The 24,356-nt window shown below is 46.8% G+C and overlaps 1 protein-coding gene across 1 annotated transcript in view; it reads right to left on the reverse strand.

Moving 5' to 3' along the window:
- LOC137675646 (ectopic P granules protein 5 homolog) overlaps positions 1–16,175 on the reverse strand; it is a 40,073-nt gene extending 23,898 nt beyond the window's left edge. Inside the window, 5 exon segments of the mRNA XM_068421830.1 lie at positions 1,670–1,851; positions 2,731–2,971; positions 5,219–5,395; positions 11,194–11,955; positions 16,103–16,175. Coding sequence (XP_068277931.1) covers positions 1,670–1,851; positions 2,731–2,971; positions 5,219–5,395; positions 11,194–11,955; positions 16,103–16,156 — 1,416 coding nt within the window. The 5' untranslated portion in view covers positions 16,157–16,175.
- Positions 16,176–24,356: the final 8,181 nt, after the last annotated feature.

Genomic DNA, 24,356 nt, shown 5'->3' on the forward strand with positions numbered 1-24,356 from the left:
TGGTTGGGCTAACATGGGTAAATACATCCCTTGACAAACCCCTCGCTTTTACCATGATTCCACGCACCTGGACATTTCTCTTCCCATGCTTTATAACAAGCCTCAATTTTCAGAGCAAGTTACAGGAGAACAATATTTAGGATCTTGCTTGCTTGGCTTATGAGCCACAAACCCTTTTCTTTGAAAAATTAATTACTTTACAATTGCATTAAAAATTATTTTATTTAGAAATCAGGAAGAATAGAAGTTTCTCAAAAATGAGAAGTCTGAATAGTTTTACTTCAAAATAAGTAGAAGCATAATGAATATTGAGCATTAAGTCAATTTTGAGCAGTGTTGGCTGCTCTGGTGCCAGTCCTTATTAATGCTGCTGACCTCCATTGACTTCATTAGACAAGGGAATTCATTCTAGATTCACTAACAGATTCTGTTCCTCAAGTAGAACAAACCTCAAAAAAATCATTGCATGTGGGACAGTGAGAGAAACAGTACCACTTTCAGAAATTACTCCCAAATTCATCCCATGTGTTGGCTCAAACTGATGTATCCATGCTTACTCCCTCACCAGTCTCTGCAGCCACATGAGAATCACAGAATGACAGAATGACAGAATCACAGAATGTTAGGGATTGAAAGGGACCTCGAAAGATCATCTAGTCCAATCCCCCTGCCGGAGCAGGATTGCCTAGACCATATCACACAAGAACGCGTCCAGGCGGGTTTTGAATGTCTCCAGAGAAGGAGACTCCACAACCTCTCTGGGCAGCCTGTTCCAGTGTTCAGTCACCCTCACCGTAAAGAACTTTTTCCTCAAATTTAAGTGGAACCTCCTGTGTTCCAGCTTGCACCCATTGCCCCTTGTCCTGTCAAGGGATGTCACTGAGAAGAGCCTGGCTCCATCCTCATGACACTTGCCCTTTACATATTTATAAACATTAATGAGGTCACCCCTCAGTCTCCTCTTCTCCAAGCTAAAGAGACCCAGCTCCCTCAGCCTCTCCTCATAAGGGAGATGTTCCACTCCCTTAATCATCTTCGTGGCTCTGCGCTGGACTCTCTCTAGCAGTTCCCTGTCCTTCTTGAACTGAGGGGCCCAGAACTGGACACAATATTCCAGATGCGGCCTCACCAGGGCAGAGTAGAGGGGGAGGAGAACCTCTCTTGACCTGCTAACCACACCCCTTCTAATACACCCCAGGATGCCATTGGCCTTCTTGGCCACAAGGGCACACTGCTGGCTCATGGTCATCCTGTTGTCCACTAGGACCCCCAGGTCCCTTTCCCCTACGCTGCTCTCCAACAGGTCTGCCCCCAACTTGTACTGGTACATGGGGTTGTTCTTGCCCAGATGCAGGACTCTACACTTGCCCTTGTTATATTTCATTAAATTTCTCCCCGCCCAACTCTCCAGCCTGTCCAGGTCCCTCTGAATGGCTGCGCAGCCTTCCGGCGCGTCAGCCACTCCTCCCAGTTTTGTGTCATCAGCGAACTTGCTGACAGCGCACTCTAATCCCTCATCCAAGTCATTAATGAATATATTGAATAGAACTGGTCCCAGAACCGACCCTTGCGGGACTCCGCTAGACACAGACCTCCAACTGGACTCTGTCCCATTGACCACCACTCTCTGGCTTCTTTCCTTCAGCCAGTTCACAATCCACCTCACTACCCGATCATCCAGACCACACTTCCCCAGTTTAGCTGCGAGGATGCTGTGGGAGACCGTGTCAAGGAGAAGGTCACTCTGAAACTGAGGATCTTCGATAACTCTGCGAGTGAAACTGAAAAGGATGCTGATACATTCCTTCAAGTGGCCCAAGTCTGAAGAAAGATTTTCTGACTGCTTTGAAACTGTAAATTAAAAACAAAATTAAGGAGCTTTGATGAGCAGCTCTCAGAGTAGTAGCATAAGTAGTGGTTTTGGGGCTATATAGAAAACTTGCTCTCTATCTATAGATACCAAGATATTTCAACACAGCTGCTTGCTAAATCTGACAGAGAAGGACATTTATTTAGAGCACTTTATTTAATCTTATAATCAAACACTGGACGCTAATTACAAGAAGAATATACTATGGTTATTCTCATAAAAGGCTTTCCCTCAACATAAACTTTGTAAGAACCACCATTTACTATGCATATAAACTATCTGGGAGGTGAGGGGCAAAGGGAAGAGGACTAGGAAGGATAAACATCTGGGGTAGGAGGGGGAGGAATACTTTAGCTAAAAGATTATATTGGCACAAACCCAAGTAAGCAATACACCTAGCATGAAAACCAGAAAGATTTCTAAGTATTAGAGCTGCAAGATTTCAAATGGCCTTCCAAGAGGAAGTAAAGCAGGAAAAACATCCAGCTGGTTTTAGAATTGTGCATAATCAGTTTGGGAAAGGGACTGTATTATACGTTGCCTTTGACAACAAAAGATTGGAGTACGGGTGTCCCATCCCACCCGGTGTTCCTCTACAGTAACCAGTGGCAGTACGCAGCTTGGACAGAAGAAGGTACTCCTGCATTCAGCTTCCACTCTCCAGGTGAATAAGGTAAGAGAAATGGAGTTTTTCCTGTGAGAAAATAGTTTTGCTGATCCCTACATAACAGCAGCAGGTTTTAGTATCAGAGGAGAAACATTCCAACATACAAATTCCACCACAAGACTCCAAAACTGCAGGTGAACAAGGTGCTGGGCACCCTGAACAGCACGGGCAGCACTCCAGACCAGCAACACACCTTGTCCTTGCTGCTGAAGAGCCACTGATCTCAGCAGGGACGAGCTGCTGAGCGACCTGTAGACATATGACTCCACTTGCAACAGAGACAACACTGAAGTGTACGAGTGCAGCGCCAGTGTCTGATGCACATGCTCTGCTTTGGCTTCAAACAGCTTTTTCAGTTCCCCCAACACACTTTCATTCAGCCATGTCTGGTAGCGATGGTGACCTGTCACTTTGCACTGATCTGCACAGACACCCTGAAAAGAAAGCAATTATTTTGTTGGGTCAAGAGTGCTTACAGAAATTAACCTTGACATAATCCTCCCCTAAAGAGATTTCAAAGCTTTCATAAAAGGGGCCACTTCACAGGTGGAATAGACAAACATGTTAGAACATCCTACATACTTCTTAGAGCTGCTGATTACTGCAGATTCATATCGCTGCCTTCTGAAAAAAACACTCGATAAACCCTCAATAACTCAGATCTAGAAACAGACATGAAATGACTTGTCTGTATCACTGACAGATGTGAACAAAATCAGGTCTCTCTACTCCCAGTGAGCGCAACTGCTTCTCAGTTTATAAATTTCCATAAATATTTGGATCTGCTATTTTAAAGCTAAAATACCTACTGAAACAAGATAAATATTTTTCTAGGCTCCCAGAACTGAATAGTTATAGCAATTTCCCATTGCACATTTAAAATTTTCAGAAATGAACTGTAATCTAACTTTTTCCCAAACTGCAATTAAAAGCTGAGGCCAGTCTTCCTCTGTCCTATCTCTAATTCTTCAGCACAAGAAAACCACAATAGATAACATTCCTGTTATTCTTTCATGTAACCAGGAAACATGCTACAGAGTCAGCACTTTGGAAGCTTAGCTTGAAAGTATCCCTGTGTTTCCTAAGTTAGTAGAATAAGAATTTTAAATCGGTATAAAAATAATTATTATTCTGGATATACAATAAATACATAGTGAATCAGGATGGAATAAAGAAAGCAGCAAGCGTAGCCAACTGTATGATGTCCAGTGGGGGTGTAAGAGTCAAGCCAAAATTACTTTCAGTGTAGAAACACAAAACAGAGCCCAGTGAGGTTCAGTGTTATTCCCTAGTAAAAAGGAAAAGATTCAAATCTGTTCAGTGGATGTCTCTCAATGTCTCAGCTCTGAGGAACTGCACAGGAGAGGCACTGCACTCACAGAAACAACAGTAAAAGCCTCCACGTACATAGGTACTTCGCACCCTTGGACAATTTTGATGATGCGTTGGCTATAAACAGCATCAGAGCACCAGAACAATTTAATTCACTCCCACTATAATGTCCATCTCCAAAAAAAAGTTACATAAATTTTCCCCCAAACTCATTCTTTCTGATGCGTGCACCAGAGCTCCCCAGACCCCTCTAGTTTGCAGACAGAAATGCTGCAGAGTACCATGACCACCCTGGAAGTCATATCATAGAATCATAGAATGGTTTGGGTTGGAAGGGACCTTAAAGATCATCTAGTTCCAACCCCCCTGCCACAGGCAGGGACACCTTCCACCAGACCAGGTTGCTCAAAGCCCCATCCAACCTGGCCTTGAACGCTGCCAGGGAGGGGGCATCCACAGCTTCTCTGGGCAACCTGGGCCAGTGTCTCACCACCCTCACAGCAAAGAATTTCTTCCCAAGACCTAATCTAAATCTCCCCTCTTTCAGTTTAAAACCGTTACCCCTCATCCTATCACCACATGCCCTTGTCAAAAGTCCCTCTCCAGCTTTCCTGTAGCCCCTTCAGGTACTGGAAGGCTGCTAGAAGGTCTCCCCGGAGCCTTCTCTTCTCCAGGCTGAACAGCCCCAACTCTCTCAGCCCGTCTTCATAGGAGAGGTGCTCCAGCCCTCTCATCATCTTCTGGCCCTCCTCTGGACTCGCTAAAACCACTGCACCACTTACAGAGCAACAGTTACTGGAAGTGGACGGACCTTGCACTCCCTACACTTTGAGCAACAGGGTCACCCACGAGCACAACTCGAGTTCCTCTGCAGCTGCCACCTCTGACAGCAGGACAGTCAGGAATGATGTCAAAGGAAACTGTCACTATAGGCAGCAGGCCAGATGGGCCATCACAGCCACAGTCATTTTGAAGTCCTACTCCACCATGTATCCCCTGCATCTACTTGGAGTACTGTCATATAAACTTCACCTGACACTAGAGGCAGAACTGGCTGTACACAGCTCATTCTAACCAACTATAAACACAAGTCTCACTCAAAGAGATCACTAACAGAGATCCCACTACCCTACACTCGTCAGAGTTCAAAAATCAAACAACAAACTGTCTTAAATATCAACAAGATGATACTCTGAAGTACTGTGGGTCACTAGAGAGACAGAAAGCAAAGACAATAATCTCTTTTAGAACAAAACAGCTTAAATACGATAAATTTGACAGCAAGCAAAACTGATGTCTGGAATCACATCCAACTAGTTTGGATTCAAAAGTAGCTGCAGCAACAGCACCTGCACAGTTTTCTATTCTTCTTTAAAAGTCCATAATCTCCCCTTAACATTTTGGCAATCTGTCATCATAGCCTGCAGCTCTGCCTCAGCCAGCAGCAGCTGCTTCCTGCAGCGCATGTAGTTCAGGAGCAGTTCATAAAATTCGTGCCTGTCCTGATGAGCAACACTTTCGAATTCCTTCATGTGGAAGACCCTCAGTCTGCAAACAGCTGTGCTTTACTTGGGGAGCATAAGATTTGCTTGGGAACACTGCACTGAGAATAGTTTTTGCTTGCTTCTAAGATAAAGGAGCCGAGACCAGTTCACAGGGCTTTTTGAGGCATGAAAGAAGTAAACATGTGTTGAAGGTCAGTTCTGAACACAGAGCTGAAAACAAGGAATGGTTGTTGATGTTTTGAGTCCAGAACACTGGCTCTCCCCAGAATGGGTGATGAGTGCTTAGCGTGTGAATGTTGATGTTATCTTGAACTGCCTAGTCTGGCTCCTGCATTGTAGCAGTTAAATAGGGTAGTAGCATAACAATAAAAAGCCTTAGGCCTTTCGGCTTCAGGCCCTTGCATCCTCGATCTCAGAGTCTGTGCCTTCCTTGCAGCCCGCCGCAAATGGCGCCCAAACAAGGTTGAAGATTAACGAAGAAGCGGCGGCGACTCTGATCGAAGGATTGTCAGGGGCTAGCGCGCGCCAGGACCGGAGAGTCCCCAGGACCTGAGAGTCCCCAGGATCAGAGAATCCCCAGGATCAGAGAATCCCCAGGACCGGAGAGTGAGTCCCCAGGACCGGAGAGTGAGTCTCCAGGACCGGAGAGTCCCCAGGATCGGAGAATCCCCAGGATCGGAGAATCCCCAGGACCGGAGAGTCCCCAGGACCGGAGAGTCCCCAGAATCAGTGAGTTCCGCGATCGCAATAAACATGGGACAGGCTAGTTCCCAAGAGCACAAGCTCTACACTGAGGTATTACAGCGTATATTACGCGAACAGGGCTATAAGATCCAATTAGCGAAATTGGTGCAGTTATTAGTATGGATCAAAGACAACTGTACCTGGTTCCCTGTATCAGGGACTTACGATGCAAAGATTTGGGCAAAAGTGGGGGTAGAAATACAAAAACGGAACACGTTGCAGTCTGATATTCTAAAGGATTTAGAAGCAACGTGGAGGGTTGTTTTTACAGCAGTCTCTGCACTCCAGCCTGCAGAGGAGTATTTGCAATCTCTGGCATCCACTCCTATTAACACCTTAGTGGATGTGACGGAGCAACAGGAGCCTGTATATGAAACAGTCTCCGGAGAATCAGACGATCCTTACGATCTTGATTTCACAGATCTAGACATACAGTGCAATTTATACCCACCATTAACATCGGTAAAAGAAACGGCTGCAGCCGTCCCTTCGGTGCGGGGGGTCTCGCAGCCGGCAGCAGCAGCGGAAGCGGCTACGGGCAGAGCACAGTTAACACCAACAGCTCCTCCGTATCCTGCGTCTGCCGAGCCACCTATTGGCTTTGCTGAAAAGGCATCAGAGTCTCATGTAACGAAATACAAAACGCTGGCAGAAAATTGTAGAGAGGAAGCTGCTCGTAAAGGAGATTTTGCCATGCTGACGGCGATGCCGGTAATCTATCGTCCAAATCATTCTCCTGAGTATCGCTACCTTAGTTATGAAATGATTAAGGAAGTACGGGCCGCGATGAGAGACTATGGTTTGCACAGTAACTATACTTCAAATTTAGTAACAGTCATTGGAGAATCCTATACTATGACACCACATGATTGGAAGTCACTTTTACGGATGATTTTAACACCTGCACAGTATTCAGTGTGGCTGGCAGAGTACCAGGAGGCTGCTTCTGCAGACACTTTGGAAAATAGGCAAGAATATTTGGGAGTTAATCAGTATGAGACACCAGAGGTACAGGCACGGTTACCTCGGCAGCGTTTACAACAGATCTCTGCATTGGCTTTAAAGTGCCTGAAACGCATTCCGGAGGCAGGGAAACGCCAGCCCTCTTTTGCGGCAGTCAGGCAAGGAGCTCAAGAACCCTATGTTACATTTATTGATCGTTTACAAACAGCACTGAGCAGGCAGATTGATGATGAAAATACAGTAGAAACGCTGTTATTACAATTGGCTTATGAAAATGCAAATGCAGATTGTCAAAGAATTTTGGGCCCTCTAAAAAACTCTTACAAAAGTATAGCAGAATTTATTAAAGCTTGTCAGAATGTGGGTTCTGAAGAGCATAAAGCTACTTTACTTGCAAGTGCCTTGGCTCAGCAACTCGTTGTGGGATGAGCAGAAATGAAATGTATTGAGTGTAATCAAATGGGGCATATTAGAAAGAACTGCCCAAAGCCGACAGTAAAGAAAAAAGATGAGCAGAAAGGAAGGTTCTCCCACAGGGCATGATGAACAGTCCCACAATTTGTCAGTTAGTGGTCTCTGCTGCAATAGAGCCGACTCGAAGTATTTTTAAACAGTCTCTTATTTACCATTTTATGGATGACATTCTCATTGCAGCTTTGACACAGACAGAACTGATGAAAACTGTAAATCATCTAAAAGACTCTTTACAACAATTTGGACTTCATATTTCCCCAGAAAAAAAACAAACAGAACCGCCCTGGAAGTATTTGGGATGGGTACTGTTTACCAGAACCTTACGGCCACAACAACTTCGTTTGGTAAACAATATCTCTACATTAAATGATTTGCAGCAACTACTAGGGACAATTAATTGGATTCGTCCTGTGCTGGGTATTTCTACTGAACAGTTAAGTACCCTGTTTAACACCTTGAAGGGGGATTCAGATTTAACTTCGCCTCGAATCCTTTCTGACAAAGCAAAACAGGAATTGGCATTGGTAATTCAAAAACTTACAACTTCCCAAGCAGGACGTATAATCTTACACTTGCCTCTTTTATTTTTTGTGATTCACACGAAATTCCAGCCTTATGGGCTATTTGCTCAATTGACAGAATCACAGCAATTAGTTACCCTGGAATGGATTTTCTTATCACACACCTTTACAAAAACAATTACGACTCCTTTGGAGATGGTCATTATGGTGATTCAGAAAGGATGGTTCAGGATACAGCAGCTGACAGGTCGAGACCCTGACATTATTTACCTACCCTTTCATAAGGAAACGCACATTACTCTGATGAGGGACAGCCTTGAATTTCAGGCTGCTCTGGCTGATTATTTGAATGATATCCATTTTACTTTGCCACGGAATAAAATCTTGCAAGCCTTACCTTCCCTCTGTTTACAGCCACAGAGAGTGATGGTGCCTCACCCTATACCAAATGCAAAAACGGTTTTTACAGACGGCTCAGGTAAAACAAAGAAGGCCGTAGTGGCCTGGAAAGAAAAGGCACAATGGCAACACACATCAGTTACTGTGGAAGCGTCCACTCAGATTGTTGAATTGTCTGCAATACATTTAGCTCTGACATTGTTTGCAAGCGAACCTATTAATATTGTATCAGATTCACTATATGCTGTTGGCGCTATTAACCGCTTAGAAGCTGCATTTATCAAAGAAATTAGCAATAAAGAGCTGTATAAACTTTTCCTTGCTATTGCAACTCTGCTTCAGCAACGACAGCATCCTTGCTTTATTGTTCATATTAGGTCTCACACTCGCTTGCCAGGACCTCTGGTAGAAGGGAATGCAGTAGCTGATAAGTACACTGTTTTGCCCATAACATCATCCTCCCTTACTCAACGATTTCAACATGCACAATTATCTCACTCCTTTTTCCATCAAAATGCTCGCAGTTTACAGAAAGAATTTGCTCTCACAAAAACGCAGGCTCTTGATATTATTCGGGCATGTAACGATTGTCAACTATATAATACTGCAACTTATCATGATGATGTAAATGTCAGGGGACTGAAGGCTAATGAAATTTGGCAAACAGATGTTACACATTATCCACCTTTTGGCAGGCAAAAGTATGTTCATGTTACTGTGGATACCTTTTCTGGTTATGTTGTTGCTTCTGCAGCTACAGGGGAACGGACTCAGGATGTTAAGAAACATTGGACAAGGTGCTTTGCTCTTATGGGCCTCCCTAAACAAATAAAAACAGACAATGGACCTGCCTATGTATCTCAAGCAGCGGCCTTATTCCTACAACAGTGGGGTGTGTCTCACGTTACAGGTATCCCGCACACCCCCACCGGACAAGCCATAATTGAACGGACACATCAAAACTTGAAACACATGTTGCAAAAACAAAAAAGGGGGAGTGTAGCCACAGCTCCTCAAGAACAATTAGATATGGCTGTGTTCATTTTAAATTTTCTAAATCGGTCATCTTCTCGATTAGATACCACGGCAGTGGAACGACATTTTCAGGCTAAAGTTCCCTTTACACAAAATCCTAAGGTTTGGTATAAAGATCTGCCAGGCCCAACTGATTGGTGTGGACCAGTAGAATTGTTGACATGGGGGAGGGGATATGCTTGTGTTTTACTCCCAACAGGTCCTCTTTGGCTACCTGCGAGATGCGTGAAGCCATACCATGAGCTGGAGAAACCACAACCAGAACCCGGTACCAGAAATGCAGACGCTGAAAGCACAGGGACCACGCAAGTGACGTAGAACAGTCAACCCGACACCAGGCATTACTTGGGGAATGCTGAAATGACTGGATGAGCACGCAAGTAGCATGCTGCGAGAGGTCTTGGGTGGTCTCTGGTGGTTGTGGTCCCCCCATAGTTGTGCTGTCTGCTGTGTGACCGCTTCCACGCAAGCGTGGTTAAGGCCTTTCTGTTGACACATGCAGGTGGCTCTGAGGAGAAGATACTGTTTTGGTTCTCACAGCAGTTATCTCTTCTAGAGCATGTGAATCAAGTAAATTTGGACACTACAGGGATGTTGTTCACAGTCTTGTTTATCTTTGGCCCTTCTTTGTAATTAGTGATGCTACAGCATTATTGTATAGATATCTATGTTTATTCCTTTTTCTATATGTATTTATTGCATGCCTCTGTAGATTACTCTGCTCTACACTCCGCAAGCCAAATGTGCACGTCCAGCTTTGCACTCCCCAGGAGAAGCAGTCTCTTGAGCGAGGGGGTAGAATGTGGGAATATAACGGAAGATGGGCGAGGAGGATTGTAAACACGCTCAAGCGACTTGCACCTGGGGTGTCAAAAAACACATATATCATACTACTAACTGTTATTTAGTCTTGTGTGCTGGACAAGTAGAGCATCTTCATTCAGATAACATAGGCCTGTGATAAGACTCAAGGGCACCTAATTGTTTATGCCTGAGATTCCTGCCCTGCTGTGAGAAAGATCAAAGCACAGTGGAAAAATGCCGCCTGGCAGAAATCCCTAATATACAGGCGAAGGCAGCAGGCCCGGAATCTCTTTCACTTTCTCTCTAGCAGGAACTGAACTCCGCGGTGCCTGCGTCCCTGCTTGTGTGCCTTTGCCCCAAGTGCTGCTTCAGAGACCTGGTCTGCAATCAGAGGACTCTGAAAAGCCGAAGCCCACATCATGACCACCCTTGTCATCAAATAAACAAAAAAGGGGGAAATGTGGAAGACCCTCAGTCTGCAAACAGCTGTGCTTTACTTGGGGAGCATAAGATTTGCTTGGGAACACTGCACTGAGAATAGTTTTTGCTTGCTTCTAAGATAAAGGAGCCGAGACCAGTTCACAGGGCTTTTTGAGGCATGAAAGAAGTAAACATGTGTGGAAGGTCAGTTCTGAACACAGAGCTGAAAACAAGGAATGGTTGTTGATGTTTTGAGTCCAGAACACTGGCTCTTCCCAGAATGGGTGATGAGTGCTTAGCGTGTGAATGTTGATGTTATCTTGAACTGCCTAGTCTGGCTCCTGCATTGTAGCAGTTAAATAGGGTAGTAGCATAACAATAAAAGGCCTTAGGCCTTTCGGCTTCAGGCCCTTGCATCCTCGATCTCAGAGTCTGTGCCTTCCTTGCCGCCCGCCGCACCTTCACATAGGAGTCAACATTCTCCAACCATGAACACGGCTCAAAAATTTTCAGCTGTTCTCTGGTAAATGGCATCAGTTCTGGTTCGGTTGGGAGCTCTGGATACAGCCTTTCATTGTGCAACAGCGGTTTAACTGCTATTACGGTTGGTCTCTCATAGGACAATTCAGTCGACAAGTCTGGATAAACTGGTTTCAATCCCGAACACTGAATACGATTTTTGGATTTCTCAGATTGCTGTGAGATACTAAGAGGAGGCTTCTCTGAAGAACGGACAAGAGGATTTTTAACATCTTGTATGTTTTCAATTCCTTTGTCCCGTACAAAGCCCACTGGTGTCTGAGAGCCAGCAGCACTGGAATGAAGGGTACTACTCAATAAATCAGAGTATCCTGATCTGCTAGCAACCACCTCCACAGGGCCGTGAGGTTTGTCCGACTTGCTTTTTCCACTTTTCTCAACATCCCCCCCACATTCCTCATGGGAATGATTGGCTTTGAACTCTTCTGTATCTGTGGGAGGCTCTAGAGTCACTGTCGAAGACCCCTCATTTGCTGAAGTTAAATTACTCTGGAGGATGTCGCACACATCATTTACAGTTTTTCCATCCTCTACTTCATCACTGAGCTGAATTTCTGTAAATTCTCCAGGATGTTCCACTTGCACTTCACTGGCTTGAGAAGACACTTCTGCCACAGGAGGGAGGAAGACATCGTCAGACTCTTGTATCTGGGACTCCTCACTACTTTTTTTCTTTTTTTCCTAGGAAAATAAGAAAAATGAACAGTGTCACTACAAAGTGAGTCTCTCCCCCTTGCATCCCAAATCCCACCATCACCAAAACTAGTATTTGTCAACATCAGAATTCCAAAAGCCCCTCTTAACACATTAATTTTCATAATATTAAAGGTAAAACCAAATGAACCAAACAGATCCTTGTTCTTTAGCTCCCCTTTAAAGACTGTCTATCAGTGCCTATTTTCTTGGTCAGTTCTTGAACAATGCTTCAACGTTTCCACATTAAAAGCTACAAATTGCTTTTGAGGTGATGGAGAGAGTCCAGAGAAGGGCAACAAAGCTGGTGATGGGTCTAGAGGGTATGTCCTATGGGGAGTGGCTGAGGGAACTGGGGTTGTTTAGTCTGGAGAAAAGGAGGCTGAGGGGAGACTTTGTTGCTCTCTACAACTACCTGAAAGGAGGGTGTAGCGACATGGGGGTTGGCCTCTTCTCCCAGGGAACTAGCAACAGGACTAGAGGACACAGCCTCAAGCTGCACCAGGGGAAGTTCAGGTTGGCCATGAGGAAGAATTTCTTCTCAGAAAGGGTTATTAGGCATTGGAATGGGCTGCCCAGGAAGGTGGTGGAGTCACCATCCCTGGAGGTGTTTAAGAAAAGACTGGATGTGGCACTGAGTGCCATGGTCTAGTTGACACAGTGGTGTTGGGTCAAAGGTTGGACTCGATGATCCCAGAGGTCTCTTCCAACCTGGTCGATTCTGTGATATATCACAGGACAGAATGCTTCATTAACATACAAAATAATCAAAATAACAGGATCCTGACCTCTAAAAAGAGTCACCAGATTCCACCATATTACAAAAAAAAAGTTACTTTGCAATTCGTCTTAAGTTTTACAGAAATATTCTAATGAATGGAAAATTATTTTCAAGAAAGTAATTTCAGAACAAGGAAAGTCTGGAACACATCCCCTAATTACATTCTAAAACCATCACAACATCTGTACAATTACTGAAATACCTATTTTCAAAAGGTATTACAGACTAGAGATGTAGAAAAACTTAGCAGTGACATTAAAATTCTAAACCGCTTATCCACTTTTAATTTAAGATGGGTTTGGGGGTAAATAGTTCCCATAAACCTAGTCTAAGGTGTAGATTAGCCTCCTTCCCAAAGCACAGCATGGGAAATAACGCTGCACAGGAAATCAACAAAGATTTTGTCAATTTGTAAATCGTTTGCCAATTTGTAAAACAAAAAATTGGCAAAGTGTTTTGCCAATTTGTAAGTTGCTTGTGTATACCTATCAGTTTATTAGAAGCAAGACTGGGAAAAGTTAGGTTACAGCGCTCCAGTTTTGGATGACCCAGATAATATAACAAAGAACACAGCTGAAATTAGGAAAAGCTCTCAATACTCCTCCATGATTGGGGAAAAGATAATAGTTTTGGAAACCTGCTGATAGTATCACATGTACTTTCACTAAACATCTGACATGACTTTGCCTAATGAGTGAAATACATGAAAGCAGCTCAAATCAAGGCCCTACCTAACCTCGACCTCAAACCTAATTTTGCTTCGAACATACACTCACAGCTTCTTTATACAATGGCAACACACTGGCTTTGCTTTTAGACTGTGCTTTCCAGACTGTTAAAACCTGTAAATATTTCTGATCACAAAACACTTCTGACACACTCCAAGGCTAGCTAAAGCTACAGGTGAGAGCTTAAAAATAGATCAGTGCAATTCTTTAAACTAGGACTTGTCGTCATAATAAACATCTCCTGCCAATTAACTCAAAGTCAGTAATTTCCATCCAATACTGTATCACTAGATCATATTTTTGACAGTGTACCAATCCACATACTTTACAAACACACACTGGCCCCTTCCCCTTTACAATCTCAAAGTTTCCTCTTGCAGCCCTCGTACAGAAGAAACTCCCTTAATCTTTGAATAGCATCCCGTATTCCTCCCAAATGCTACTGTTAGATAAAATAGTTGTTTTTAAAATTTATGAAGTGCCTTTCAGTTCTCACTTTCCAAGGCAAAAAAAATGCCATAATTGTTAACAAGGATTTCATCTGAAAAAAGGATGAGAGAAATCAGGTCCTGAATTAACATAAAAGCAAAACCTGCCGTTCTCTCTTCTGAGGGTTTAGCCTTTAAGTCAAAGATGACGCCTACTCACCAGCCTTGCCCCATGCCTAACGATTCTCCTCTCCTAGTGTGTCAGTGAACGACACCTCAAGCTCTAAGGACACCTATTAATTTTCAGGAAACATCTCTGGAATAACTGAGTGCTACCCACCAAGATGCACACAGCCTCATCTGCACCACTTCCAGGTTCGCTGGTTTTGCCACCTCACTGTGTTCGAATCAGTCTGGTGTTACTGGTGCTAGACAAGCCTAACTTTGGGGCTACTATTTTCAGAATGCCCTGGGTGTCATTCCACTACTTGGCAGCTCTGCAGCTGAGCCAGCCTTTCTCCCAGTTCACGAGAATTTCAGCTTTTCAAAGGATTATGTCTGTTTCTGAGGCATGGGAAAGGAAAAGTCCTTAATGTGACCAGGTCCCAAACTGCATCCTCAAACACGCCTGCGTATTAACAGAGCTGAGCATAATAGCAACAAAAATATCACGAATGGGTCACGTGTAACACTGTAGGATTCTGGATTCTCACATGTGACATCACCAGCGAATTACACCTGGAATTACGGCCAAAGACAGCAGTCACTGGAGTCACCGTACATGTTGTTAATGAACTACCAGCGTCATCTGTGACTCACTGCCTTCCTGCAGGGAACCGATTCTCTTAAGCAGCAGTCTTAAGATGTGGCTGCCTTGCGCATCCTATGGGGCTGAATCGAAACAATGACACACTCTTCTGGGACTGCTTTTCCCTCCAATCTTTACTTGCCTTGAGTTCAGGAATCACCCACAGCTGATACTTGGATATAACCCTTGTTTTAAAAAACAGCAGTCAATTAATCCATTAATTTATTTTCAGAGGGCTTTTACAGCCACAGCTTCGATGCCTTTGCTCTATGTGGTGCAGTTTACAACGTGAAAAAGGTTAAGCAATTAAGGGAAACATACCTAAAAAACTGTAGCACCAACTAAAGAAGAACAAACACTGTCACCTGCTATACACGGCCTCACCTTTTGAGCATTTCAAAGCCAAACCTACACGTATGAGATGTAGTAAGACTATCATCCACACTCTACTAACACTGCTAAATGCCAATAAGCTCTACTGCTCTATGGCCTCACCACAGATGCAACTCCAGACATCTCGCTGTGCAGAGCTACTTGAGAATGTCCAGGTTGGACATTAGGAAGAATTTCTTTTCAGAAAGGGTTATTAGACATTGGAATGGGCTGCCCAGGGAGGTGGTGGAGTCACCATCTCTGGATGTGTTTAAGAAAAGACTGGACATGGCACTTAGTGCCATGGTCTAGTTGACAGGGTGTGTCAGGGCAACGGTTGGACTCGATGATCCCTGAGGTCTCTTCCAACCTGGTTGATTCTGTGATTCTGAGAAGGCCGTACACTATAAGAGTAAAAAGCTTGTTTACACCCTTTTACAACACAGGAACTATCACCCCCTTCACCTGCCTATCAACTACTCTAAATCTTCTTACGTCGCTTCGGAAAAGTGCAGACATTCAGAAGACTTTTTAGAGAAACACCCCCCTCTCGACCTAACTGCTTTCAGCAGAAGAGGATGAACAGACATGAATATATAAACACCGCCCAGGGCAGACACACTTTCCACTGCTTTAAAAAACAAAGAAAGGAGTAACCCCAAATACGAGCCAAACCCCTCGACCAAAGTCCCACGGTGTGTAATAACACAACACAGACGCACTCCCCCCCCACACACCCCTTCACACAGCCCTCCCCACACCCACCCACCCCCCCCCCCCACACACACCCCTTCACACAGCCCTCCCCACACCCCCCCACCCCCACACACACCCACACCCACACACCCCTCCCCGCTGCACTAAACCCCCCTCACTACTGCACCCGCCGTCCGGAGCCGCCACAAACGGGAGGCGGCAGTGACAGTCCCGCCGCTGGGCCGATGCCCCCCACCCAGGGACTGTGCGCAGAGACACCCTGAAGCGCTCCTCGCCACTCCCCAGCCCTGACCCACCCTACCCTGGGCCTGCTCTTGGCGCGGGCCTTGCGGGGGGCCCTCACGGCCTCGGCCATGGCCCCAGCCCGCTGCGGCGCGGCTCGGGGCGGGGGCGGAAAGGCGGGCCCGCCCCCCGGGCGCTCTCGTCCAATCAGCAGCGCGGCAGGTACGGGAGGAACGGAGGGACGTACCGGGACGCGGTGCGTCACGTGGGGAGAGGCCAGGTTCCCATATAGGGACCTGTGCAGAGGCTAGGCTCCTCCATAGGGGCCTGGGAGGAGGCCAGGGTCCCCTATATGGACCTGCGGGGAGGCCAGCCTCCTCCATAGGGGTCTGGAAGGAGGCCAGGCTCCCCTATAAGCACCTGTGGGGAGGCCAGGTTCCTCCATAGGGGCCTGGGAGAAGGCCATAGTTTCCTATAAGGACCTGTGGGGAGGCCAGGCCCCTCTATAGGGGTCTGGAAGGAGGCCAGGCTCCCCTATGAGCACCTGCAGGGAGGCCAGGCCCTTCTATAGGGGTCTGGAAGGAGGCCAGGCTCCCCTATGAGCACCTGGGAGGAGGCCATGGTCTCCTTTAAGGACCTGCGGGGAGGCCAGGCCCCTCTATAGGGGTCTAGAAGGAGGCCAGGCTCCCCTATAAGCACCTGCAGGGAGGCCAGGCCCCTCTATAGGGGTCTGGAAGGAGGCCAGGCTCCCCTATAAGCACCTGCAGGGAGGCCAGGCTCCTCTATAGGGGTCTGGAAGGAGGCCATGGTCTCCTTTAAGGACCTGCAGGGAGGCCAGGCCCCTCTATAGGGGTCTGGAAGGAGGCCAGGCTCCCCTATAAGCACCTGCAGGGAGGCCAGGCCCCTCTATAGGGGTCTGGAAGGAGGCCATGGTCTCCTTTAAGGACCTGCGGGGAGGCCAGGCTCCTCCATAGGGGCCTAGGAGGAGGCCAGGCTCCTCTATAAGGACCTGTGGGGAGGCCAGGCTGCTGCCAGAGGGAATGTGGGGTGAGAAGCCAAGCCCCTACTACTGAGGATGGGGAGTGTGAGGTCTGTTCTGTCTGCACCATGGCAGGACCTGGAAGTGCCATTGGAGCATGGCAGCCTGTTCTGCAGCTCCTGAGACACCTCCAGGCACAGCAGGGCTGCTGGCTCAGCATGGGGGGCCAGGTACCACTGCCCCTTCTGATCCCAGCCCTGGCACCCAGCAGTCCCCAGGGAACCATGGCTGGAGCTGAGTCCAAGCCACACTGGGAGCGGAAATGACTTCTCCCAGTCCCCAGATGGATGAGCCCCCATGGAGCTCAGGCCCACCTTGCAGAAGACATTATAATTGAGGAGTTAATGATCTTGAACGGGCAATGTCCATTCTGTTGGACCTTGTACCTAGGGCTTGAGAAGCTGTATGTTACTAACATAATCTGTAATTTATAATCTCTGTGGGAAAGGTAAACTGTATGTCAAGGCAGGGATGCATTGATCCTGACTGGGAGCCCATTGCACGTTCAAAAGCCAGTGATCCCCTCACCAGGCGCAGGGCTGTGCTGCGCTGCACAAGCCCCTCGGCTGCAGGATGAGCTCAGCCAGCTCATGGTAACAGGGGGCTTACGGGCAGCTCCCACCTGGTACTGGCTCTTACAGCACCTGCCTGGCCCTGCCTGTATCTAGAAATGCAGCAAGAAGTTCTCATGTGAGCTTCCCTTATGAATAGAGCTGTTTTCTTGTGATAATTTATGTATTAGCTCGCAGGACCCAAAAGCGAGAGCTCTGTCTGACTCTGCCAGAAGGCGGGGTACCCTGCATCTGAAAGGACTTAAGATTTACTCTCTATCTGTATTTCTCTTCTTATTCTGCCTTATTAAAGCAGTTGTCTTATTAAGGCATTTGTCTCTCTCTCCCTGGGGAACACTCTGGGGAGGGAAGGCAGGAGCTGTGCAGCTGGTTATCAGGGTCTGTAGGGAGGCCAGGCACTTCTGTAGGGGCCTGGGAGGAGGCCAGACCCCTCTATAGACGTCTGTGAGGAAGCCCAGCCCCACTATAGGGGCCCAGGAGGAGGCTGGGCTCCTCCACAGGGGCCTGGGAGGAGACCAAAGTCTTCTGCACTACTTGGAAGACAACCAGGCAAGGGAAGACACTGAAGATAAAAAACCATTTCAGCAGTCATAGGCACACAGACTTGCTTTTCAGTAGCTCCATGTCTGAATACTCCTCTTCCAAGCCAGGGTTTGCTTGACTTTAGGTCTAGTCAAACAGTTGGATATATTCAGAGCCAGCACCCCTATTTTGGGATTACTTCTGTATATTTAGTGAATGTACAAGCCAAGTTTCAGCCTCATTGGGGACCTCCACATCCAGAAAAGCCTAATACCATCTCTTGTGCTCAGTCAGCTGAAAAATCCCAATAAAGAAACAGTGCAATGTATTGTAGAGTAGATACTCTTCCAGGGGAAACAGCCTTACGTGGTCTGCAGTTCATGGCTAACCACAAGTACTCATTCTCATGCCAGCCTTCCTTGGGGTGTTCTCTCACACAGCTGTCTTGGTACTGAGCAGGTACTGAAATAAAGGCTGAGCAAGGATATGCTCTTGTGGGCTTCCTTCCAGGAGAGGCAACTCACACCACCCAAATACCCTAGGCTGCTTTGAAGCTGTACCAGCCCCAGCCCTGACAGAAAGTGAACGTGACAACCTTTAAAAAAAACCATATCCAGCACATGAGTCTCAAAACTTTTTAAAAATATGTATTTAAAGAACTAAGACTACAGCAGGCTCCTTCAGAAGAATATTTGTACACTTGGTCTTTCAGAAATAAAATAGTACAGCTGATTCCTTGACATGTTCACTTTGCACCGTTCACTATAATGCAGCAGGACAGATGTTAAAGCTCACCGTGATCTTTTCCACACAAGGAAATACAGTAAAAGCCCCGGGGACCGGTGGGCTTAGGCACACACTGAAGTCATTCAGATTCACCTTGAAGAACATCGTACAACTAGCAACTCCTGTTGCTCCAGAGTTAGTCACCTGACACCAGGTTTAGAGAGCTAAATTGTGTCCTGGTCCCCATGTCCTGTGTCCAGTGTTGTAAGGCACTGAGGAGCTGTTAAGCAACACTGCACACAGGGACTTCAGAGAGATCAGCCGCCCTGAGGCATGTAAGCTTCCAAATCAAAGCCATAATCATATATAGGGTAACAAGAAGGGGAATGAACTTTGAGGAGACCTGGTCAGAAAACAAGTTTCATGGTCTCAAACCAATGTTAGTAGCTATGTTTGTTTCCAGCAGTGCGTAGCCAGAATGAGTCCAAGTTCAGGGATTCCCAGAAGTTAATCAAATGGGAGTCTCCAGAGCCTACCAGGGACATATAAGCCTAAAAAACCACAAACCCCTCATTGGAGAGGCAGTTGGAAGAGCTGACGGACTTCCTCCAGATCCTCAACAACGCTGTAGGGTGCGGGACTTTCTGGCAGGTTTGTGGCAGCACAGCCCCTTGCTAGGTAGCTGCGCTGTGGACTGCTGCACCAGGCAAGATGCGAATCAGCTTCCAGTATCGGCGCTTAAGCCTGGAGCACATCTACAGCTAAGGCAGACACATGGTGTAGCCGTTGGTGCTCCTCTAAGTAAGCTCCCTGAGACACGACCACAACTGAACCTAAATTACAAGTTTAATCACCATTAATGAAAGACTTTAGAAACAGGCAAAAGTGTAGCCTGAGATCTGAGTGGGATATTGTGGAGGGGTTTCTGTAAGAGAATGGTCACCTCCTGAGCCAGATGTAAAAGGCCACAGGCCTATCTCCTGTGTGCTTCCCACAGAGCCTCTGCATACTTGACAGTAAACATCACTGTGAACAGTGTTGGACTTGGCACCTGCAGGATCACGTTACAGCACAGGGGGATGGTGAAAGGACTGACCAATGGGAGGTTGCAGGGGGGAGCGTGGACAAAAAGACTTAACGTATCATAAGCGGGTTGCTACGGCGTGATTGCTATTAAGCACCAATCATAATAAAGTAGGCGCGTGATAAGGAAATAGAACTGCTATATTAATCCGGGTGTATTGGCTAATAAACGGCATTTGCTTAATCATATTGGTTGTGTAGCAGTGTCCTGTAACTTCCGCGTCAACAAGTGGCGCCCGAACAGGGACCCTCAGATCGGTGTTGAGAAGATCAACGAGACCGACGGAATTGAAGGGTACGGAAAAGCCGACCGACGGTGAGTCCCCGGGGCAAATAGGATCACTTAGAGTGTGTGGAATCTCGCCTTGGCCAGGCGAGCGGTCGGGGAGGAATGGGAAATACGCTGTCTAAAGAAGAAGAGGCAGTCGTGAAACTCCTCCAACATATTCTCTCTACGAGAGGCTTGAAATGTGACCTGGCTACCTTGAAGGCTCTTTTGCTATGGGCAAAAGAAAGAGACTTAATCCCCACAGTTAGTGCGGCGTTTGATGCTGCCACCTGGGAAAATATGGGTGCGAAGCTGTGGGATGAAATTACGTTGGGTTCCAAGGATGCAGGCAAAATCCTCACTGTGTGGAGACTAGTTACTGAAACCTTAAAGAGTACGAAAGCCGAGCGTTTGGCTGCTTCGTCGGCTTTTGCAGCCCTAACGCCTGAGAATCAAACTGAATCAAAATCAAAGGATGCTACTTCAGCAACAGTGCTTCTTTTCTCGGGGCCCTCTGCTCCCTCCGCCCCGACGAAAGTGGTACCTGGGGGACGGGCGCTGCCATTGGGAGAGAGGGTCGAATGTTCCCCTCAGCCCATGGCGCCCCCGTTACCTCCACAAAAAGAAGATGAGGAAGACTTCCCACCACCACCACCAGAAATAGAGAAGGTGCCGTCCTGCTCGGCGTCGCCGACACCACGGCTGTACCCACCTCTGCCTCCGTCGACTCCCCCAACACCCTGCACCAAGGCTGCTGTGAGCGGCTTGGGAGAATCCCAGCTACAAGGGCTCCTAAACAAATTGGAAGCGCTCGAGGCGAAGGTCGAGGCTCCGAGACCACCGGACACCGGACCACGAAATCCTTTTCCTCGCAGCCGGAGCAACAACTGCGACCACCTCTGACTGTGGTACCGGGGTCGGGGATGGGAGGGGGGTCGGTTGGGTTTGGTTCGCCTTCAGATCCAAAGCAACGGTGGCGAGGGGTAATTCGGGATGCTATAATTGAGGGTCAGTTTCAGGACATAAATCCTATGGTTTTTCCAGTCGTAATTGACCAAAATGGTGCAAATATGTGGGAAGCTTTGGACTGGAAAATGATAAAAGAGGCAAAAACAGCAATAACACAATATGGCTTAAAATCACCGTATACTCAGTCAATTTTGCAACACATTTTTTCTGCTCATTTGTTAACTCCTTATGATACCAAAATGTTAGTTACTGCACTGTTACCCCCCTCTCAACAATTGCAATTTTTCCAACTCTGGCACTCGGTGTGTGAAGCTGCTGCAGTCATCCCCCGTCAACAAGGGGATCCGCTATTAGGAATCCGAGCTGAGATCCTAATGGGGGCAGGTGAATTCGCCAGCACAGATACACAGCTGCAGCTGCCACAAGCGGCTTTACAGCTCAGTCAGGATTTGGCATTTAAAGCGCTCTCTGGAATGCGCGATGAGAAAGCAGCACCGGCTTTCGCGAATGTAAAACAGGGTCCTACAGAACCCTATGGTAAATTTATTGACAGATTACATGCTGCCATTCAAACCCATCCTGATTTGACGGAGGATATGAAGATCTGCTTTTTGGATCTATTGGCATTTGATAATGCAAATGAAAAAAACAGAAAAGCCCTCAGCCTTTTGCCAAGAGGGTCGAGTACTGCTAACTTAATGGAAGCAGCGGAACGGATGCTGGTCCAGGATAATGCTACTGTTATGGCAGCGGCAGTTGGTGCGGCGGTGAAAGCTGCTCTCCCCCAGAAAAATAAAAATGACAAAATATGCTACAATTGTGGAAAAATAGGTCACTATCAAAAGACCTGCCGTAGTCCAAACAAAAATGCAGGAGGAAAACGGGGGAAATGGTGTAGTAACTGTCAGAAAAATAATCACAACACCGCTGAGTGCAGGCGATCGGGAAACTGGGTCCCGAGCGCAGCGCACCCCCGCGCGACGACACAAGTGCAGGGTGCCTGGACCGCTGCTCCACCGCCACCGCCAGCAGCGCAGGAGTGGACTTGGCAACAGCAGTAGATACTACTTTAACAACATCTGAAGTTCATTTGATAGACTCTGATCAGCAGGGCCCCTTAGGGCATGGGTTAAGTGCATTACCGATAGGTCGTTCATCAGTCTCTCGAAAAGGTATCTTCGTAGTACCTGGACTCATTGATGCGGATTTTACCGGAACAATTAAGATTATAAAGACTGTCAAAAATCAAACCTTATTGTCACGGTTTAAAGCTGGGCCAGTTATGAAACCTGTGGCAGATGCCCTCTGTTATCCCCCCCCCCCTCCCCCCAAAGGGAAAGGGAAAGGGAAAAGGGAGAGAGGCTTCCGGGTTGGAAAGTTAAAACAGTTTTAATAAACTATAATAATGAAAAAAAAAAATATAATAATAATAATAGAAATAATCAAATATATACAAATATATATACAAAACCAAGATTGAGCTCCCCTGAAGTCAGCCACGTCACCACCGGCACTGCAGGGCAGGCTCCGGGAAGGCCCAGGCTGGGCCTAGCAACGGTCGAGAGCTGTATTCAGGGATGCACGGATCGGGATCGGGGGCAGCAGGAAAACAGACGGAGTCCTCCTTGGACACCGGCCATAGCAGAAAAGGGCGCGACCCTCGTGATCCCCCCCCTTTATACCGAGAATGACGTGTGTGGGATGGAATACCCTCGTTGGTCAATTTTGGGTCACCTGCCCTGTCTGCTCCCCACTGCAGCTGCAACCCCCCTTCGGCTCTTCACTCGTAAGCAGTGAGGAATTCAGCAGTGACCTTGGTTTCTCTAAGAATAAGTACAGCAAGAGCCTTACTGCACAACATCCCTACCGGTGCCTCAGCGATAACTACAAACTTCGGGCGTTATCAGTCTTGGAGGCAGACACTGTCTGCAAACATGCAGTTACTTAGAGGAGACTTAGCTGAAAGCAAAAATCACTGAAAGGAAAATCGGCCTGGTTTAGGCCAAACCAGGACATTCCACCCCTTATTCCATACCATTCACGTCATACTCAGATCACCACTAACTTTTCATTTTAAAATATATACAGATAACATTAGTTTATGATTCATCTCTATACAGAAGAAAAAAGTTCATCAAGTTCATTTAGTTCAGGATTGTGGGTTTCCATCTGGCTAGGAGTCTCCCAGGGTAGGAAAGATGGTATGAGCTTCGTCACAGTTCGTGCCCACGGGTTGCAGGTTAAAGATGTCAGTCTCGAGGAGGTTACTGGACGCCACTTGCAGCTAGCTCCGGTCTCATCACCACTGCTTCAACCTGAAAGACACTTATGAACACTGTTAGTATTATGCAGCAATTAACATCATGCAGTTCAGAATTAAGTATTCTCACCCAAGATCAGATCACCTTCAGGGACACATCGGACTCCACCATCCTGCAGCATCACCCACCAAGTACATCCAGGTCCTTGAGCAAAAGCAATCCCATGAACGGGTTTACCTTTGCCCGTAGCAGGAAGAACCCAGGCAGTTTTTCCCAACAGATTCCTTTCATGCACCACAGGGACTTTATCCCCTTCTACTGTATGTAAAAGGTCTGACTGAGCAGGGCCAGCTCGGTTGATAGATCCTCTGGTGTTGACTAGCCAGGTAGCTTGTGCCAAATGCTTATCCCAGTTTTTAAAGGTTCCACCTCCCATTGCTTTTAGGGTAGTTTTTAACAGCCCATTATACCGTTCAACTTTCCCAGATGCTGGTGCATGATAGGGGATGTGATATACCCATTCGATGCCATGCTCTTTGGCCCAGTTATCTATGAGACTGTTTTTGAAATGAGTCCCATTGTCCGACTCAATTCTCTCTGGTGTGCCATGTCGCCACAAAATTTGCTTTTCAAGGCCCAGAATAGTGTTCCGGGCAGTGGCATGGGGCACAGAGTATGTTTCCAGCCATCCAGTGGTCGCCTCCACCATGGTAAGCACATAACGTTTACCCTGGCGGGTTTGAGGGAGTGTGATGTAGTCAATTTGCCAGGCCTCCCCATATTTATATTTCAACCACCGCCCCCCATACCACAAAGGTTTTAACCGTTTGGCTTGCTTAATTGCGGCGCATGTTTCACAATCATGGATAACCTGTGCAATAGAGTCCATAGTT

This window comes from Nyctibius grandis, chromosome W (genome assembly GCF_013368605.1).
Source record: "Nyctibius grandis isolate bNycGra1 chromosome W, bNycGra1.pri, whole genome shotgun sequence".
NCBI lineage: Eukaryota > Metazoa > Chordata > Aves > Nyctibiiformes > Nyctibiidae > Nyctibius > Nyctibius grandis.